Genomic DNA, 17,149 nt, shown 5'->3' on the forward strand with positions numbered 1-17,149 from the left:
TGGTGATAACGATGCTCACAGAAATGATTGAGTATAGCAAATGCATAAGGAAAGAAGTTAAGTCTATACTGAGTGAAATGAAGAAAAATCTACATGAAACCAATAGTGAAGGGAAGGAGGCCAGGTTTTAAATTAATAATTTGAAACATAAGGAAGAAATAAAAAGTCAACGAGTACAGAATAAAGAAACAAGAATTAACAAAAATGAGGAGAGACTTAGGAACCTCTGGAACAAGTTTAAACATACCAGCATTTGAGTCATAAGGGTGCCAGAAGAAGAGGAAGAGCAAGAAATTGAAAGCTTATTTGAAAAAATAATGAAGAAAAACTTCCCTAATATGGTAAAGAAAATAGATATACAAGTCCAGGAATCACAGAGAACCCCAATCAAGCTAGACTCAAAGAGAACCACACCAAGACACATCATAATTAAAATTCCAAAGATTAAAGATAAAGAGATAATCTTAATAGCAGCAAAAGAAAAGCAGAGAGTTACCTACAAAGGAGTTTCCATAAGACTGTCAGATGATTTCTCAAAAGAAACTTTGTAGACAAGAAGGGATTGGCAAGAAGTATTCAAAGTGATGAAAAGCAAGGACCTACAACCAAGATTACTCTATCCAGGAAAGCTATCATTTAGAATGGAAGGGCAGATAAAGTGTTTCCCAGACAAGGTAAAGCTAAAGTTCATCATCACCAAGCCCTTATTATATGAAATGTTAACATTTAAGAAAAAGAAAATCAAAACTATGAACACTAAAATGACAACAAACTCATGACTATTAACAAATGAATCTAAAAAATAAAAACAAACTAAGCAAACAAGTAGAACAAGAACAAAACCATAGATACGGAGATCATATGTAGGGTAGTCAGCAGAGAGAGGGAAAGGGAGAATAGAGAAAAAGGTGCGGGAATCAAGAAACATAATTGGTAGATACAAAATAGGGCATCATTAAGCATCACAGAGTAAATGAAGAAGCCAAAGAACTTATATGCATGACCCATGAACATGAACTAAGCAGTGGATATTGATGGAGGGAAGGAAGGTACTAGGCAGAAGGGAAAAGGGGGGAAATAACTGGGACAACTGTAATAGCATAATCACAAAATGTATTTAAAAAAGAAGAAACCAAATTAGTTAACCTCCTTGAGCTTTGTTTTCCTCATCTATAAAATGGAGGTCTAAGGATACCAGGTTCATTGGCCATTTTTGTGGGTTAAAAAACATGATGATGATAAAGCACTTAATATAGGGCTTGGCACATATTGAGCAATGCTTGTTCTCATTAAGAGCCTTAAGGTTATATTATCATTTAAAGCTCCAGATAGTTTAAGATGAACAAGTCCATAACACAGACATAATGGAAGTTTCAATAATTCCTTTTACACTTTAACAAAAACATGGGGTTGGGTAATTTAACACTTCACATGAGTAATAAAAATTACATTGAAATGTATTTTAAATTCACCTTGATGTCTGCCATTCTTGCCAAAAGACCAACACTGATTTGAACAAAACCAAGTCCTGTGCCACATTTAATCTCAAACCATCTCTTAATAATTGTTAATGTTTTGAACCATTGCATTGAAAAATCACATTTCTTGATTGTTTTCAATTTAGAGTGTTATGTAATAAAAATAACCCTATATTAATGTGGTGGTGATTTATGTTAATTTAAAGGACCTTTGTCACATGCAACTCCATAGAGTTAAACTTACATACCTTTCAAAATGTTGTAAACTCATTTAATTACTGTTTGGGCATTGAGCTTCTGCACATATATACAATATTATTAGCTCACTTAATCAAGAAAACAGTGTTCCTTTGTCTTTGGGGTAGAAACTAAATTACAACAGAGAATGCAAACACTGTATAACTACCCATTATTGTAGGGAGCTCAAAAACTTTACAAAAAATATTTCTAATGGACAAAACTATTGATAATGTCATTTTCTAGGTGAGACTTAATATACTAACTGATAAGTCTTTTTGGCAATATCCTGGAAGCATTGCCAGGCTCTCAAAATTTTGAATAACAAAAGCTTGGTGATAGTAGGCAAACAGTAATTGTTTTAATTATGTGCACAGTTATGTAGCTAAACAGATTATTCACTGGTGTTCCCAATTCTGTTGCCTCTTTTTAAATAAAAATTTATGAAGTTTTTATTTTTGCTTAAGTTCCTTTTTTTAACCCTCATTCAAGGATATATTTATTGATTTTAGTGTGAGAGGAAGGTGAGGGGAGAGGCAGAGAGGGAGGGAGAGGGAGAAGGGGAGGGAGAGGGAGAGAGAGATGGAGAGGGTGGAGGGAGGGAGGGAGAGAGAGAGAGAGAGAGAGAGAGAGAGAGAGAAGCATTGATGTGAGAGGGGAAACAGCAATCAGTTGCATCAGTTGCCTCCCATCCTCACCCTGACTGGGGATCTTGGTGTATGAGATGATGCTCCAACCTCTGAGTTCCCTGGCTAGGACAAGCACCTATCCTTTTTTCTTTATAAATTATATTTCATTGATAATGCTATTATAGTTTTTCCAATTTTTTGCCCTTTGTCCCTCCACTGAACTTCCCCCCCAACCCTTCAGGCAATCCTTATTCCATTGTCCTTGTCCATAGGTCATTCATATATGTTCTTTGGCTACTCTATTCCCTATTCTGTACTTTACATCCCCGTGACTATTCTGTAACTACCAATTGGGATTTCTTAATCTGTTCAACTTTTTCACCCATCCCAATCCTCCCATCTTGCAATTGTCAAAATGGTCTCTGTATCTATAATTCTGTTTATGTTCTGCTTGTTTATTTTTGTTTTTAGATTTAAATGTTGATAGATATGTATTTATTGACATTTTATTGTTAATATTTTTATCTTCTTCTTAAAGAATGCCCTTTATAGTTTCATTTAATAGTTGTTTGGTAGTGATGAATATCTTTAGCTTCTTTTTGTCTGGGAAGCTCTTTATATGTCCTTCAGTTCCACTGGATAAAGTAATCTTGATTGTAGGTTCGTACTTTTCATCACTTTGAATATTTCTTGCCAATATCTTCTAGCCTGCAAAGTTTCTTTTGAGAAATCAGCTGACAATCTTATTGGTGCTCCCTTGTAGGTAACTAATTGCTTTTCTCTTGTTGCTTTTAAGATTCTCTCTTTGTCTTTAACCTTTGGCACTTTAATTATGATGTGCCTTGATGTGGGCCTCTTTGGATTAGTCTTGTTTGGGACTCTTTGTGCTTCCTGGGCTTATATGTCTTATTTCCTTCACTAGGTTAGGGAAGTTTTCTGTCAATATTTTTTCAAATAGGTTTTTAATTTCTTGCTCTTTCTTGTGATGTGAATGTTGGTCTCCTTACACTACATTAATTATTTTAATTCTTTTTTCTTCTGATAACCCTTCATATGATCTCCATATCTATGATTCTGATCCTGTTCCAGTTGTTGCTTAGTTTGTTTTTGTTTTTTAGATTCACTTGTTGATAGTTGTGAGTTGTTATTTTACTGTTCATTGTTTTGATCTCCTTTTTTTCTTAAAAGTGTCCCTTTAACATATAATAAGAGCTTGGTGATGATGAACTCCTTCAGCTTCACCTTGTCTGGGAAGCACTTTATCTGCCCTTCCATTCTAAATAATAGCTTTCCTGGAGAGAGTAATCTTGGTTGTAGGTCCTTGCTTTTCATCACTTTGAATACTTCTTGCCAATCCCTTCTTGTCTACAAAGTTTCTTTTGAGAAATCATCTGACAGTCTTATGGGATCTCCTTTGAAGATAACTCTCTGCTTTTCTTTTGCTGCTATTAAGATTATCTCTTTATCTTTAATTTTTGGAATTTTAATTATGATGTATTTTGGTGAGGTCCTCTTTGGGTCCAACTTGTTTGGGTTCCTCTGTGCTTCCTGGGCTTGTTTGTCTATTTCCTCCTGCAAATTAGAGAAGTTTTCCTCCATTATTTTTCAAATAAGTTTTCAATTTCTTGCTCTTTCTCTTCTCCTTCTGACATCTTTATGATTTGGATGTTGACACTTTTGGAGATGTCCCAGACACTCCTTAAACTCTTCTCACTTTTTTGAATTCTTGTTTCTTTATTTTGTTCTGGCTGAATATTTATTTATTCCTTATGTTCCAAATTGTTGATTTGAATCTCAGCTTCCTTCCCATCACTGTTGGTTCCCTGTGTGTTTTTTCTTTATTTCACTTTGTATAACTTTCACTTCTTCCTTTATTTTGTGGCCAAACTCAATCACTTCTCTGAGCATCCTTATCACCTGTGTTTTGAATTCTGCATCTTATAGGTGGCTATCTTTTTTTCCCTTCATTCTCTTTCTGGAGTTTTGGTCTGTTCTTTCATTTGACCCATACTTCTTTGTCTCAATTTGACAGCCTCCCTGTGTTTGCTTCTGTGTATTAGGTAGAGCTGCAACACCTATTATTATCTTCCAGCAGGTTGAGATTTAAATATTTAGGTATGATCATAGCTCTCCTGTGGGGCAATGACTACTTCCTACTGAATAAAGAAAAGAAATAACAAAGTATTTAATTCAGTGAAATTTGAATCCCATTTATTTTACATGCTCTTACCACAATAATGGTTCTTAGAACAATTATTGCAGCTGCTAGACCCAGGGGGAAAAAAAGGAAAATGAAAGTGTGTGTGTTTTGATATTGGTTATGGAGAATTACAGTTGAGTGTGTGAATAGCAGGTAAATATGGTGAAAAAAATCAAGTGTGTTGTTGATTGTTCTATTCCAGGTGGCTGCTTCTTTAGTTGCGTTGTGGCTACTTAAAGAGTGAGTATCCCATGTCCTATTGTGGATTGTATTTTGTTTCTATTTGATTATTTGGGTATTATTAAATATTGTAACATCCACTGTGCTTCATTTCCCCCCAATATCATAGAAATGAAAAATCAAATTATTTTGTTTAAAATTGTCAGCATGTGCAGATCCTGCAGCTCTTCACTAATTTCTAAAGAATTAAATTGTGTTTAATTTTCATAAGACGTAATGAAAATATTTAAAACAATATATATTAGAATTTTCTCTACATACTTAAAAATAATCAAGTTTATCTATTTCAATGGTGAAAAAGTTTAATCTACATTCTTGCAAAAATAAGTCCTTGAGATTAAAGGCATAAACTATGCTAATGAAATATGTTGTATTTCTTTAGACTTAACTTCAGGTTCAGTTAAATGTATTGGAAATTCAATAGGAAGTTTTGGTTTCTGAATAACAATTTCCCTTTCCTTTACAGAACACCTCTTCAAAACAGAGAGAATAGTACTGAGAGTACAAATAACAGCTATGCATTGATCATCACCAGCACAAGCCATTTTTATGTTTTTTACATTTATGTGGGAGTAGCTGACACTTTGCTTGCTCTTGGATTCATCCGAGGTTTACCACTGGTGCATTCTTTAATCACAGTGTCAAAAATTTTACACCAAAAAATGTTACATTCTGTTCTTCATGCACCTATGTCAACCCTCAACATGTTAAAAGCAGGTACTTAACTAGGTATTCAAAATGAAGCTGCTGATCCACCAGGGGACCTATGATTTAGTTGGTTTTCTAGTAGTAGCTTTGCACAGAGGCATCTGCACCTTTATTGAGCTTCCTTATGACAGGTGTGTAGATTTTTCAGAACCTATAGGCTATCCGATATTGTTCGTATTTCTGTATAAGTTAATTCGAGTAGCTCAGTTTGTGCTGATAACATTGTAATAGCAAAAGCAGGACTTTCTGGGGCAGTTTTTCTCCATTCAGATGTTTGGTCTAACCCTTTCAAGGCATCTTGTTGCCAATGTACATATTGTTTAAAGGAGGAGAAGATTTGAAGCAATCAAGGAAAATATAAAATTCTTTTACTGAGAAAGTCTTTTGATGGGGTAAAATAATCTAGTTTTCTGTAACTGTTCAAAGGTGATCATGCAAATTTGTTTCAGGTTGTTTTTTTTTTTCCTTTTATGGTGGTGGTGGGGAGTATTGTTGGGGTTGAAATCCCAAATGTATTTTAAAAGTAGTTTTATACCATCATGGAGGTTGGTAAAAGGGTAGAAGCTATCAATAATAAGATGAATAAGGCCTGAGAATTTAATGTGTAACATATGGCTATAACTGATAACACTTTATTGTATAATTGAAATTTGCTAAGAGAATAAAACTTAAATAAGAGATGATGGATATGTAACTCAATGGAATGAATCCTTTCACAATGTGTACATATATAAAATCATTACATCACATACTTTAAATACCTTACAATTTAATTTGTCAGTTATACCTCAATAAAAAAAAAGTCACAGAAAATAAGAGTAGTGAAATAAAGGAACCAAAGATTTTAAATACTAAGGTCAATAAGGTACATTGAAAGTAATCAATTTAATTGAATCCCCTTTAGACAATTTCACACTTAGAGTTGAATAAGGAATTCTCTGAGTTTTATTCTTCCATCAGTCTGCTGGGCCCTAACTTTGTGTGGCCACTGAGCCAGGGGCTAGTATGAAAAAATGAATGAGGCACAGTTATTGCCCTGGAAGAACTCACAGATGAGAGAAAGGAGACACAGAAGCATTTGATTATAAAGCAAAGAATAAGTTCCAAGATTGAGGATTTTAGAGTTATTTGTATCTACAAATCTCAAGATAATATATATCCTTTTTTTTTTTTTTTTTTTTTTTTGGCTAACAAAATTTCAGTGTTAATTTGTAGGAAGATAGGAAGATCTTTATATTTATTCTGAAGCCCTGTGGGCCACTAAAGCTTTGACTCTTTTGGATATATTCATCACCACCATCTGTTTTAGAGCTAAATTTTAGACCTAAAAGGGAACATCAGATTTACTTGACCTAGTGATTTCATTTTCTTATGCAAAAATTGAGACCCAAAGAAGATAGAGTATTTGTCAAAGTTGCCAACAGTCAGAAATGGGCAATGAGACATAATGGAAAGAGCAAGAAATTGTTTGAATTCTGGCTTGTATTTATATGGGCAAGTTACTTTCCTGAGCCTGAGCCTTGCCTTTGCATCTGTAAAGTGGTGACCTCACAGGATTATTGCCTGTTTCAAGGCCAACATGAAATAAATGTCAGTTCCCTGCCGTTTCCTTCTGTGAGGCCCCGTTCCCACAGGGGGTGCCCTTTCCATTACCCTCCTTGCATTTCAGAGCTCCTCATTCTCTTGAACACCACACATAGTGGTTCAGAATCTTCTCTCTTTCATAATTAAATGATTGTCATTCACTTTATTTTCTCATTCAACTCACTTTCCAAACTAATCTGTTTTGTGGAATCATTTTGAAACATCTGTTTTTGCATTTTTCCTTATTTATGCTCATGAGAGCTAAATAGCAAGATGACCTTACAATATCTAGATATCCTTTTATCACTTCTATAGTCATCCTTAATTTCTATATTCAAGGATAATGCTTTATTTTGGAAAACATTGCCGTTACTGATATATGGCCCATTTTTTTCTCATGTTGCCTACTGTGCTATAATCAGCAGAAACCAATGCTTGCTTGCCTTGTATGTGTACTTCAGTTTCTCTCATATGTGCCCTTCTGCGACTGTCTACTGAACTTGATTTTCTTTGACTCCTTATCTGATTTTTCAATGTTGTTATTTAAATGACCTTAAGTCATAAAGACACACAGTAGGCGCTCATTAAAATATGCTGAATAAATGGAAATGTGAATGCATATTTTGAGAGGATACTACCATTTGAAATATAATAAGTGCCAACAGAATGATATTTTTTCCATCAAAATAGACTTCCATTTTCTCAACAATATATATACCATAAACTAATATTTTTCAATTTTTGGTAATTTATGGAAAGATATAGAAATATGTTTAAATATGCTAAAGAAAATATCGATAAAGGCTAAGAGAGAGTGACTTAAATTGAATAATGCATTGAATAATTCCTACATAGAAGGCTTTTTGCTGAGGGCTATGAGTGATAAAAAATAAATGTGGCACAGTCCTCCTGCCCTCTAGCAATTTACAGTCTAGAAACAGATAAGACATATATACAAGTGACTGTGGTATAAGACATGGATAGAGTTGTTATAACACAGAAGTGCTGACAAGATGCAGTAAAGGTATTAAGTGTGTCTAGAGGAGAAAGGGATTAATTTGAACTGCTGAAAACATTGATGCTTCCTTGTAAGAGAGGCATTTGAATTGGCCCAGGAAGGAGACATAGATTTTGCAAAAAAAAAAAAAAAAGAAGAAGAAAAAGTGTTTCAGGCAGAGGGAACTGCATGGAAAAGGCAGGGAGGTAGGAGAGTATAGAATATACTTAAAGAATAAACCAAGGAGGGGATTTAGTTATAAAATTAGTCATGGGAAAGTAAAGTACAGCGCAGGGAATATAGTCAATAAAAATTTAATAACTATGTATGGTGTCAGGTGGGTACTAGACTTACTGAGGTGATAACTTTGTAAGATATATAAATGTCTAATCAGTAATCACCTGAAACTAATATATTATTATATGTCAACTATAATTAAAAACAAAAGTTTAAAAAGAATAAAAGAATTTTGTTGAAATAGAATGAGTAGAGGAGCCATGTATTAACTAGGGGGTTTTCAAGGCCAAACCATGGAAGACATTAAATATTTAACTAAGAATTTTGGACTTTATCCTGCAGTTAATGGAGGTAGGTGTGTATGGGTGATAAGATTCCATATCACTTTGTGTGTATAGTATTATGGTGTATTTTATCCAATTATATGTTTCACTCCCTCCCTAGACAATGAATTCCTCAAGGGCAAGATCATGGTTTATTCACCTGTGTTACCTCAGTGCCTTGTATTGTGTCTGGTGCAGAGTAGACACTCCATATATAACTCTTTTTGATTGAAGGAAAAAATTATCAGACTTATAAATGTGAGTCTGGTCTCTAGAAAACAGGCTGAAGTCTGGATTGCTAGTTTGGGCAGGTAGGAGTGGGAGCAACCATGGGTTCGGCAGAGGTACATCAGGAAGGTGAGAAAATCAGAGAAGATAAGCTATATAGTATGGGCTATAAATGTAAGGGAATGATGAGAACACAGCCAGGCTTGCAAGTGTGACAGTGTAGTAGGATGAGTACCCATTTCTAACATAATTTCTGATATGGGCTCTATTAAAGAGATTAGTTTTGACCTGAATCTTACAGCAACCTGCATTTTATAAAGGTTTAAAAGTGGGAGACAATAACTTGAACAGTTACTTAGAATCTTTGTAGAATACTCAGTTTTTCTAAGTGCTTATTTATCTGATTACACGCTAATTCTTAAGTCCTAAAAGCATCTCCTATGATCCAAATTTATCAAATATTAATATATCTTGTTAAGATTATTTGTTTTTGAGAAGTTTATCTTCTTTTATATTATAGGTGAGATTCTTAATAGATTTTCCAAAGATATAGCAATTTTGGATGACCTTCTGCCTCTCACCATATTTGACTTCATCCAGGTTTGTAAAAATAAGTATTATTGTGTCTTTGCATTTGTCATCTTTTAAAAATAATTAGGAAAAGAAGTAAATGAGTTTTTACTTATTTTTCATTTGCTTGAGAGTTGATGTCCTATCTACTGTATGAATTTTGTCAATATCAAAAAATCTTCAAAGTAAGCATAATTTTAGTAAATTCAGTGACAAGTTAAAATGCTTTACCTTATCCAAATCCAAGGTAGTTCTGCATTTAGATGTACTCCTGTCTGCTTGGGAGTGATGTGAGAGGTATAGCAGACCATCTTCCCCCAGATCACTGTCCATGAAGTATGCCATTTTGACATTGGCATCACCATTTGATGGAAGTCACCTACCTCCAAAGGGCCCATGTTAAAATTAAGACCAATTTCCTGGTAGCCTACAGTTTCAACCAGTCTGATCCATGAACACCTTGGCACAGATTAGCCAGCCAGCATCCTCGCAATAAGGACCATAATGCAGGGACAGAAGTACAAATAAGTGTTCAAGAATGTAAGAGGGGAAAGAAAAATTCAGGACTGGTCTGGACTATCCCTAGGTGATAGATTTGAAGAGGCTTCCAGTGCAGCCTGGCTCTGAGCATGTCTCGGTTGTGGTGATTGCTGGTAAGAATGAAGGAGGAGGGGACAGAAATGAGTAAGCTTCAGAATACTGCATTAACATTCCATAAGTGACAGAGCTTCAGGTGTGTTTTGGATTCGTAAACTGGGCTGTTGGACCATGTTTACAAATAGCTTCTTGTTTGGCTTAGGTTGAGGGACAGAGAGCAAATGCCACTGTCTCAGTGATTGATCTCTTTGGAGAGACAGTAGGAACAGGATGCAGCCCATCTTGTGATGAGTCTTTCTGTCCTCCCACCCACTTTCACACTCCCCCACCTCTCAATAATACTTTATTTGAGAGAAACTATGGAACATAATAAGGGTTCCCAGAGTTGTGTGTATACACAGCTAGCACTAACAGGTGCAGAAAAAACCAGATTGTCAGTTTGCCTCATTGAAAATGATTGGCAAAATCAAATACAACTGTCCTAAGTGAACTTTAGCATCTTGGATTTCCTTCAGTTGCTCTGTTTAGGGATATAACTCAGCAGCAGCTGCTGGAATTCTTTTATTGATGCTTTGAGTTTGTGAATTTGAAGGAGTGTTTCCTGTTTCATTTAATGCTGGACATTTGTTCCTTGTTTCAGGAGTGTAAATGACTCGTTCCAAATATATACTATTATTAAATCAGGTACAAACTGGAACATGAACATCTCAACATATTGAAAAATGATTCATGACAATTTTTTCCTACTTTTGTAGCCTACTGAGTATTTTCTGAATCAGTATGAGGCTCACTTCAAAAATTATATAGGAGAGATAATTTTTAATATTTTTTTATAAATTAACACTTTTCAACACATGTGATGACTCAAATGCTGTCTCTATTGCAGTTTCAATAGTTTCTGCTTAATTTCTAATATTGTTGGGATTCTTTAGTCATGGCTTCAAAAGAGTTTGGGTAGGACTCTTTTAATATTCCTGTTTATAGAAGGGTCTCACGATAAGGAAGCATAGCATATGACAATCACATACAGTAAAAATCTGATTAATTTCTATTTTATTAAAAAATATACTGGCCCTGACTGGTGTGGCTCAGCTAATTAGATGTCATCCTGCAAACAAAAAGGTCACTGGTTCAATTCCCAGTTAGGGCACATGCCTGGGTTGCAGGTTCAGTTCCCAGTCGGGGCATGTGCAAGAGGCAACTGATCAATGTTTCTCTCTCACGGCAATGTTCCTGTTCCTTTTTTTCTCCCTCCCCTTGCCTCTCTCTAAAATAAAATAAATAAGTTAAAATTTTATTACAGGAGCTCCTTTAAATTGTGAGCTCCTCTTGTTATATTTAAGCATGTTCTGATTAATGAAATTTCATTCTAGACACATTTCAGGAATACATTTTTGTACAAATAAAGCATACATGTAAATTTCACTTTAAAATTAATTTATATTTGCTCTATTTCCAAGCATTGGATAATGTTGTGGAAAATTTGCATTCTGGATCGGAACATCATATAATGAAAATGGAAGTTCCAGATTCTGTTCTGAAGATACCACTATTTATTCCACCTTAAGGAGATACTTAATCTCTGAGGGTCTCAGCTTTCTAACCTGTAAAAAGGAGAACCATAAATCTGATGATGGTCACTTTCATTACTAAAGTTATATGGTTCAGTTTGGCACAATGGGATTGGACCATACATGACTAATTTGAACTTGAAGCCAAACAGAGAAAAATTTTGTACTCTAGCTCCTACCTAGTTCTCTGTTTGGATGAATGATTTTCTTTTTTTTAAAGAAACAAGCCTACACATTTTTAATTACCAAAACCTATTCTTCTCAGCCTCAAAACCTTTAGGTCTTTTTTTTATTTCTTCTCTCTTATATACAAGTACACACTGAGTCCCGCTACTTTTACCTCTACCGTGTCTTTCACATTTTTCCCTACTCATTCTATTAACTCTATTAATCCCTTACTTAAAATTTCTGAAGGACTTGCTCTCATTTATGAATTCCAAATATTGTGTTTATTGCATGGTTTTAAAAAGTTATTAACTCATTTCCCTATTTATCTATTAATTAATTATTTGTTTTGAAGTGATCCATTATTCTTATTGGATAATGAGGCAGAGCTGTGTGACTGTCAGTGTCAGGGATGCTTTGGAGCTGCTTTTGGTGGGAGAAAATGTGCTGCCCACTTCCTAGGAGCATTAATGAATGGTACCTTGCAGGTTTTATAGTCTGTTGACTTTTATTTTCTTCTGAGAAATTTTAGGATTTGAGTAACAATGAATGGGAATTAGAAATCTGTGCTCACATTTTCACCTTGTCCTGAAGTCCCTCTATTTATTTATTCATTTTGTTGTCCTCTTACTAATATACACAGTCTGAAATGATTTGTTTCTTATCTATTGTGAGTTCAATTAGGACAAAATTTAAGGTTTCTTTGTGTAACTTGAATATCAAATATTTTAAACCAGTGCCTTTAGTTTTGTATACAATGCTAAATTATTAGCTTCTTACCTCAGTGCCTAAGGGTGGCCTCTTATGGAGAAAATTGAGTTATTTTCCTTAATTCTTCGGCTTATTTTCCACTGATTTCTCAGTTTGGACTGTATTCTGGATGATTATAATGGTGAAAATATATTTTGTGAATGTTTCTTCACTTCTAGTTTTAATAATGTGAAGCAGTAGCTATAGTGTGGATGGACTTGACAAACACAAAATTCATTTTGACAATATGTGAGATAGAAAAAAATGTCTAATTTTAAATTAAATTAGCCATACCCCCACCCCAATTTTTTTTGAGCCTGTAGTTTATCTCTAGTTGTTTTAAGGAACAGAAACAAGATTTGGGGGGAGAGGAGTCGGCAGCCGTCCGTCTCGAGAGACGATGGTGTAGCTTCTTAAGAGTCTATCTGCACCGCCGAGAATGGTTGTGCAGTCCGACTCGGGAGTGACACGGTATCTGTCTCCTCCCGTGTTGAATCGACATCTTGCGATGACGCTGAAGCTACAGAGCCTGGGCAGGGTAATATGGAGGGTCTGCTGTTGCCCATGCAGTAGACCCCCCCTCTCTTCGCAGCTGAAGGGTCCAAGGGAAAGACGGAGTCAATACAGCTTGGCTTCAGGTGCGCCGCAGGAGTTGCCGGTGTTGACTACAACGTCAAACCGCCTTAGGGACTCCGGCTCCGGATTTTCTGTCGGGGTTTACTCCCTTAGCCTTTCCCCTGAAGAGGTATGCCGCAAGGCAGCGGAGGTTTTTTGGAGTCAGAGTTTTCCTTCTCTGATGTACCCTGACTGGAAGATCGAACCAGCGACACTTAGCTCGCAGGTCGACGCTCAATCCACTGAGCCAAACCAGCCAGGGGAGAGGAGTAACATTTATTTATTAAGTAAAACTATTTTTTCAATCTTAAACATGAGAAAACTAGGTTCAGAGAAGTTAAGTAACTTGCCTAAAGACCAAGCCTATATATTTAAACCAGATTTGTATGACTCAAAATGCTGCAAGATGAATGACCAAATTTCAGAAATTGTCTAAGCAATATAAATGCTAAAATTTCACATTCACACTAAATTATTTCAAAATAAAAAGTTTATTTTAAAAGAGGGCAGGCTAGAAAAAAATCACCCTTTCCCAATTTATTTATCATACACTTTAAAGTGTACAGGAAAGGAGGACATTAAGAGAGCCAAGATCACCATGTTTTCAAAACTTCAAAATGTTATTATGAAGCAATTTAAAAATTTTTTGAGTTTTTAGAGAACTTATTTTAAAAAGTACTTTGAGGTGAAAGCCTTACTAGTAGGAAAATACTTACTCCTTATTGAGAATGGAACAAAGTGTGAAGAGCTTATTTAGAAATTATATCGCAGACGTACCTTGTCCACTTGCAACATGAAAATGTTTACTCACCAAATGGCTTTTCTTGATCCTACAGTTGGTATTAGTTGTGATTGGAGCTATAGCAGTGGTCTCAGTTTTAAAGCCCTACATTTTCCTAGCAACAGTGCCTGTGATTGCTGCTTTTATTATATTGAGAGCCTACTTCCTCAACACCTCCCAGCAACTCAAACAACTGGAGTCTGAAGGTATGACATACTGAATGTGCAATGCTCACCATGGAAAATATCCGCAAGAGTTACCTGTAATTCTCTACTATTTTTTAAATTTAATTTAATTTTATTGTTTTTCTATTACAGTTGTCCCATTTTTCCTGCCATTTCTCCCCCTGATCCAGCCTATCACTTCTCCCACAGTCATTCCCCAACCCATTGTCCATGTCCATAGGTAATCCATACTAGTTCCTTTACTAGACCCTTCTCCTATTTACAACCCCCCCCAAAAAAATTGTTTTTCTGTTTCTTGTTCAATTTTGTTCATTTGTTTGTGTTGTTCATTAGTCTCTTGTATTAGGTGATATTATATGGTATTTTTCTTTCATTGCCTGGCTTATTTCGCTAAGCATAATTCTCTCTAGTTTCATCCATGTTGTCGCAAATGGCAGGAGGTCCTTCTTTCTCTCTGCTACATAGTATTCCATTGTGTAGATGTACCACAGTTTTTTAATCCACTCATCCACAGACGGACACTTAGGTGTTTCCAGCACTTAGCTATTGTAAACAGCACTGCTATGAACATAGGGGTGCCTAGGTTCTTTTGAATTGAGGTTTCTGGATTCTTCGGGTATAGTCCTAGCAGTGGAATCACTGATTCAAAAGACAGTTCTATTTTTAGGTTTTTGAGGAAAATTCATACTGTTTTCCATAGTGGCTGCACCAGTCTGCATTCCCACCAACAGTGCCCTAGGGTTCCCATCTCTCCACATCCTCGCCAGCATTTGTTGTTTGTTGATTTGTTGATAATGACCATTCTGACTGATGTAAAGTGGTATCTCATTGTGATTTTTATTTGTATCTCTCTGATGGCTACTGATGTTGAGCATTCTTTCATATGTCTATGGACCTTCTGTGTGTTTGTTCAGGTCCTTTGCCATTTTTTAATTGGGTTGTCTGTCTTCTTGGTGCTGAGATGTGTAAGTTCTTTATATATGTTAGAGATCAATCCCTTGTCAGAGGTATCGTTGGCAAATATATTTTCCCATATGGTTGGTTCCCTTTTCATCTTGCTGATGTTTTCTTTTGCTGAGCAGAAACTCTTTAGTTTGATGTAGTCCCATTTGTTTATTCTTTCCTTTATTTCGCTTGCCTTAGGAGATGTATCAGTGAAAATATTGCTACATGGGATATCTAAAATTTTCCTGCTTGTGTTTTTCTCTAGAACTTTTATGGTGTGAAAACTTACATTTAAGTCTTTGACTCATCTTGAGTTTATTCTGGTGTGTGGTGTAAGTTGGTTGTTTAGTTTCATTTTTTTGTATGTCCCTGTCCAGTTCTCCCAGCACCATTTGTTGAAGAGGCTCTTATCACTCCATTTTATGTTCCTTCTCTCTTTGTTGAATATTAGTTGACTGTATAGACCCGGGTTTATTTCTGGGCTCTCTATTCTGTTCCATTGATCTATATGTCTGTTCTCATGCCAGTACCAGGCTGTCTTGATCACAGTGGCTATGTAGTATAGTTTGATGTCAGGTAATGTGATTCCTCCTACTGTGTTATTCCGTCTCAAGAATGCTGTGGCTATTCGGGATCTTTATTTGTTCCATATAAATTTTTGAAGTAGTTTTCCTACGTCTGTGAAATATGTCTTTGGTATTTTAATAGGGATTGAATTAAATCTGTAAATTGCTTTGGGTGGTATGGACACTTTAAAGATGTTGATTCTTTCCATCCATGAACATGGTATTTGCATCCATTTATTTGTATCTTCCTTAATTTCTTTCTTCAGAGATACGTAGTTTTCCAAGTACAGGTCTGTTATCTCTTTGGTTAAGTTTATTCCTGGGTACTTTATTTCTCTTGTTGCTATAGTAAATGGGATTTTTTTAGTTTCTATCTTTGACATTTTATTACTGGTGTACAGAAATGCCTTTGCTTTCTGAATATTGACTTTTTGTTCCCTGCTATTTTGCCAAATTCACTTATTATGTCAAGTAGTTTATTAGTGGAGTCTATAGGATTTTCTATGTACACTATTATGTCATCTGCAAATAATGACAGTTTTACTTCCTCTTTTCCAATTTGGATGCTTTTATTTCTTCTTCTTGTCTGATTGCTGTGGTTAGAACCTCCAACACTATGTTGAATAGTAGTGGAGAGAGTGGACATCCTTGTCTAGTTCCTGACCTCAGGGGGAATGTTTTCAGTTTTTGTCCATTGAGTACGATGTTGGCTTCCAGTTTCTCATATATAGCCTTTATTATGTTGAGTTATGATTCCTCTATTCCATTTTGCTGAGAGTTTTCATCCTAAATGGGTGTTGCTCTTAATTGAATGCTTTTTTATCATCTAGGGATATGATCATATGGTTTTTGTCTTTCAGATTTTTTTTTTATGTAGTGTATTACATTTATTGATTTGCAAATATTGAACAATCCTTGCATCCCTGGGAGGAATCCCACTTGATCATGGTGTATGATCTTTCTAATGTGTGGCTGGATCCTGCTTGCCAAAATTTTGTTGAGGATTTTAGCATCTATGTTTATCAGAGATATTAGCCTGTAGTTTTCTTTCTTTGTTGTGTCTTGACCTGGTTTTGGAATTAGGGTAATACTGGCTTCATAGAAAGTGTTTGGGAGTTCTCCCTCTTCTTGGATTTTTTGGAATAGTTTGAAATGGTCAGGCATCATTTCTTCCCTAAATATTTTGTAAAATACACATTTCAAAGCCATCAGTTGAGGGCTTTTGTGTGCCAGGAATTTTTTTATTACTGTTTCAATTTCACTCTTTGTTATCAGTCTCTTCAGGCTTTCTACTATTTTTTGATTCAGTTTTGGAAGATTATATATTTCTAGAAATTTGTCCATTTCATCTAAATTGTCATGTGTCTTGCCATATAAATGTCTGTAGTAATTTCTTACAATCCTTTGTATTTCTTTGATATCAGTCATGATTTCTCCTCTTCCGTTTATGATTTTATTTATTTGGGTCTTCTCTCTTTTTTTCTTGATGAGCCTGGCTAAAAGCTTGTCGAATTTTATTTATCTTTTCAAAGAATCTGCTCCT

At 35.3% G+C, this 17,149-nt stretch overlaps 1 protein-coding gene across 1 annotated transcript in view; it reads left to right on the forward strand.

Moving 5' to 3' along the window:
- The window catches only part of CFTR (CF transmembrane conductance regulator), a 265,793-nt gene that overhangs the window by 133,342 nt on the left and 115,302 nt on the right, over nucleotides 1-17,149 (forward strand). Inside the window, exons 16-19 of the mRNA XM_090287405.1 lie at nucleotides 4,747-4,784; nucleotides 5,251-5,501; nucleotides 9,382-9,461; nucleotides 13,966-14,116. Coding sequence (XP_090143531.1) covers nucleotides 4,747-4,784; nucleotides 5,251-5,501; nucleotides 9,382-9,461; nucleotides 13,966-14,116 — 520 coding nt within the window. The remainder of the gene's footprint in view (nucleotides 1-4,746; nucleotides 4,785-5,250; nucleotides 5,502-9,381; nucleotides 9,462-13,965; nucleotides 14,117-17,149) is intronic.

This window comes from Furipterus horrens, unplaced genomic scaffold (assembly GCF_987537825.1).
Source record: "Furipterus horrens unplaced genomic scaffold, mFurHor1.1.pri manual_scaffold_9, whole genome shotgun sequence".
Taxonomy (NCBI): domain Eukaryota; kingdom Metazoa; phylum Chordata; class Mammalia; order Chiroptera; family Furipteridae; genus Furipterus; species Furipterus horrens.